This window comes from Poecilia reticulata, linkage group LG18 (genome assembly GCF_000633615.1).
Source record: "Poecilia reticulata strain Guanapo linkage group LG18, Guppy_female_1.0+MT, whole genome shotgun sequence".
Classification (NCBI taxonomy): Eukaryota; Metazoa; Chordata; class Actinopteri; order Cyprinodontiformes; family Poeciliidae; genus Poecilia; species Poecilia reticulata.
In genome coordinates, this window is record NC_024348.1 from 4,666,856 (window position 1) to 4,668,644 (window position 1,789).

The following is a 1,789-nucleotide window of genomic DNA, read 5'->3' on the forward strand; positions in this document are numbered from 1 at the left end:
GACCCGACCCCGGATAAGCGGAAGAAAATGGATGGATGGATGGATGGATGGATGGAAAATCTGGATCTCTTTTGTTTCCACCAATGCACTCCTTGGTTTTCTGTAGTTCAGAGTGATGTCAAGCCCACCACTCTCAGTTGTTTCCAATCTGATGTTCTCCCGTTTCCAACATTATTCCGGAGAAGTTTTGGTTTCCCTTTCTCCCCTAACGTTGCTTTAATCATTGAAGGTTGGCTTACTGTATCTGCAGAGTTTCAGTTGCAGAATTTTTGTGAACTGGCACCTTGTAAATAAAGTGGACTGAACTGCAGATATTATTTGTGTGTAAATTTCTGTAAACAGCAGCTAGAGGGGAGTAATTCAGGTGCACTACCTTGACGTTTGTGGTGTGAGGGAGCAAAGCCTGAACTGGAGCTGGAACTGGCTGGACTGGGCTGTTCAGACTGAGAAAAAGAACACAAAGAAACCTCATAGAGAAAATATACATGGTTTGTTCAGAAAATTGTTACCACCACCCAAAAACACATCTGCTGATTCTAGTTGCAACTTTTGCATGGGAAGATTTCTTCTCATTTACTGGTTAACTAAAAACAATGAAAAACTAGTCTTTTTGAGAAACTCATGATAGCCATATGGAAAACAACAGTCCTGCTTTTCAATGCATCACTGAAAACACATCATCCACAACAGCCGTACAGTGTAACAGATGTTCAACATCTCGGAATAAGACTTGATTTCAAATTCTGAGATCTCTGCTGGTGACTATTAAGCAATCAAGTTGAGAAAATATGCCTAAAAATGATAAAATAAGTGTGCACACTGTGTAAATTACATATATACACAGTGTGAAATATTTCAAGCCTTTTTTTTCTTGTCACTTTGATTAAGGCATGCAGATAATGAAAACACAAAATTCAGTGATTCAGAAAATGTGAATATTGTAAAAAAAAAAAAAATTCAAATACATGGAAAATTGAGTGGAAGAAAAAAGCATCCCATTCCTTGTGACACTTCCTTTATTCCTTAAAAGAATTTCTCAATCTCCGATGCTAGTGCACCTTTTCTTACCACACTTTCCTTCCACACAACTTTGTTCATTTGCCTTTTTGTTTATAACATTCACATTTTCTGAGACACTGAATTTTGGTTTTTCATTCTCTGTATCCAGTAATCAGCAAAATTACAAGCAATGAAGGCTTAAAATATTTCACTCTGTAAAAAATATATACATATGATGAGTTTCTGTGTTCTAAGGCGAATGACAAAATATATTGACCTTTTTCCCTATTTTTTTATATATGCATATGATACAATTGCATTTCTTTTTAAATATCCAACTTGTTGCTGTCACTGAGGGAAGAGGCCTGATTCATCTCAGCAGACTGATATTCAACTTTAATGGGCTGGAGTGGAGCAGGACAAAAGCCCTAAAAAGGAGTGGTACTGAGATTTATGGCACATTGAAGAAGCTATCCCATAAACCAACAGACCAGCTGTGTGTCGTTTGTTGTCAGGAGGTAATGACCACTGAAGTCTTTTATCCTCACTGTGCTCTTTTTCTCTCATGTTTCTGCTGAAGGTCACTGTTCGCTTTGTCTTCTTGGACAGCTGTGGTTTACACTGACACTCAGTGGCGGAGCCAGAGGGGGGGCCAGTGCCCCCCCTGTCATCTGATTGGCCCCCCTAGTGGCCGCCCCTGATGATTGACATGTAACCGCACCAGGTTATTCCTGTACATTATTTGGAATCATTCTAAGTCAACCTAATATCTAAAGAAGAAAAACAATAA

The 1,789-nt window shown here is 38.7% G+C and overlaps 1 protein-coding gene across 3 annotated transcripts in view; it reads right to left on the reverse strand.

Moving 5' to 3' along the window:
- mllt3 (MLLT3 super elongation complex subunit) overlaps window positions 1-1,789 on the reverse strand; it is a 109,748-nt gene that overhangs the window by 10,863 nt on the left and 97,096 nt on the right. For all 3 annotated transcript variants that reach the window (XM_008434908.2, XM_017310568.1, XM_008434909.2), the window contains one exon: window positions 374-443. In XM_008434908.2, coding sequence (XP_008433130.1) covers window positions 374-443 — 70 coding nt within the window. The remainder of the gene's footprint in view (window positions 1-373; window positions 444-1,789) is intronic.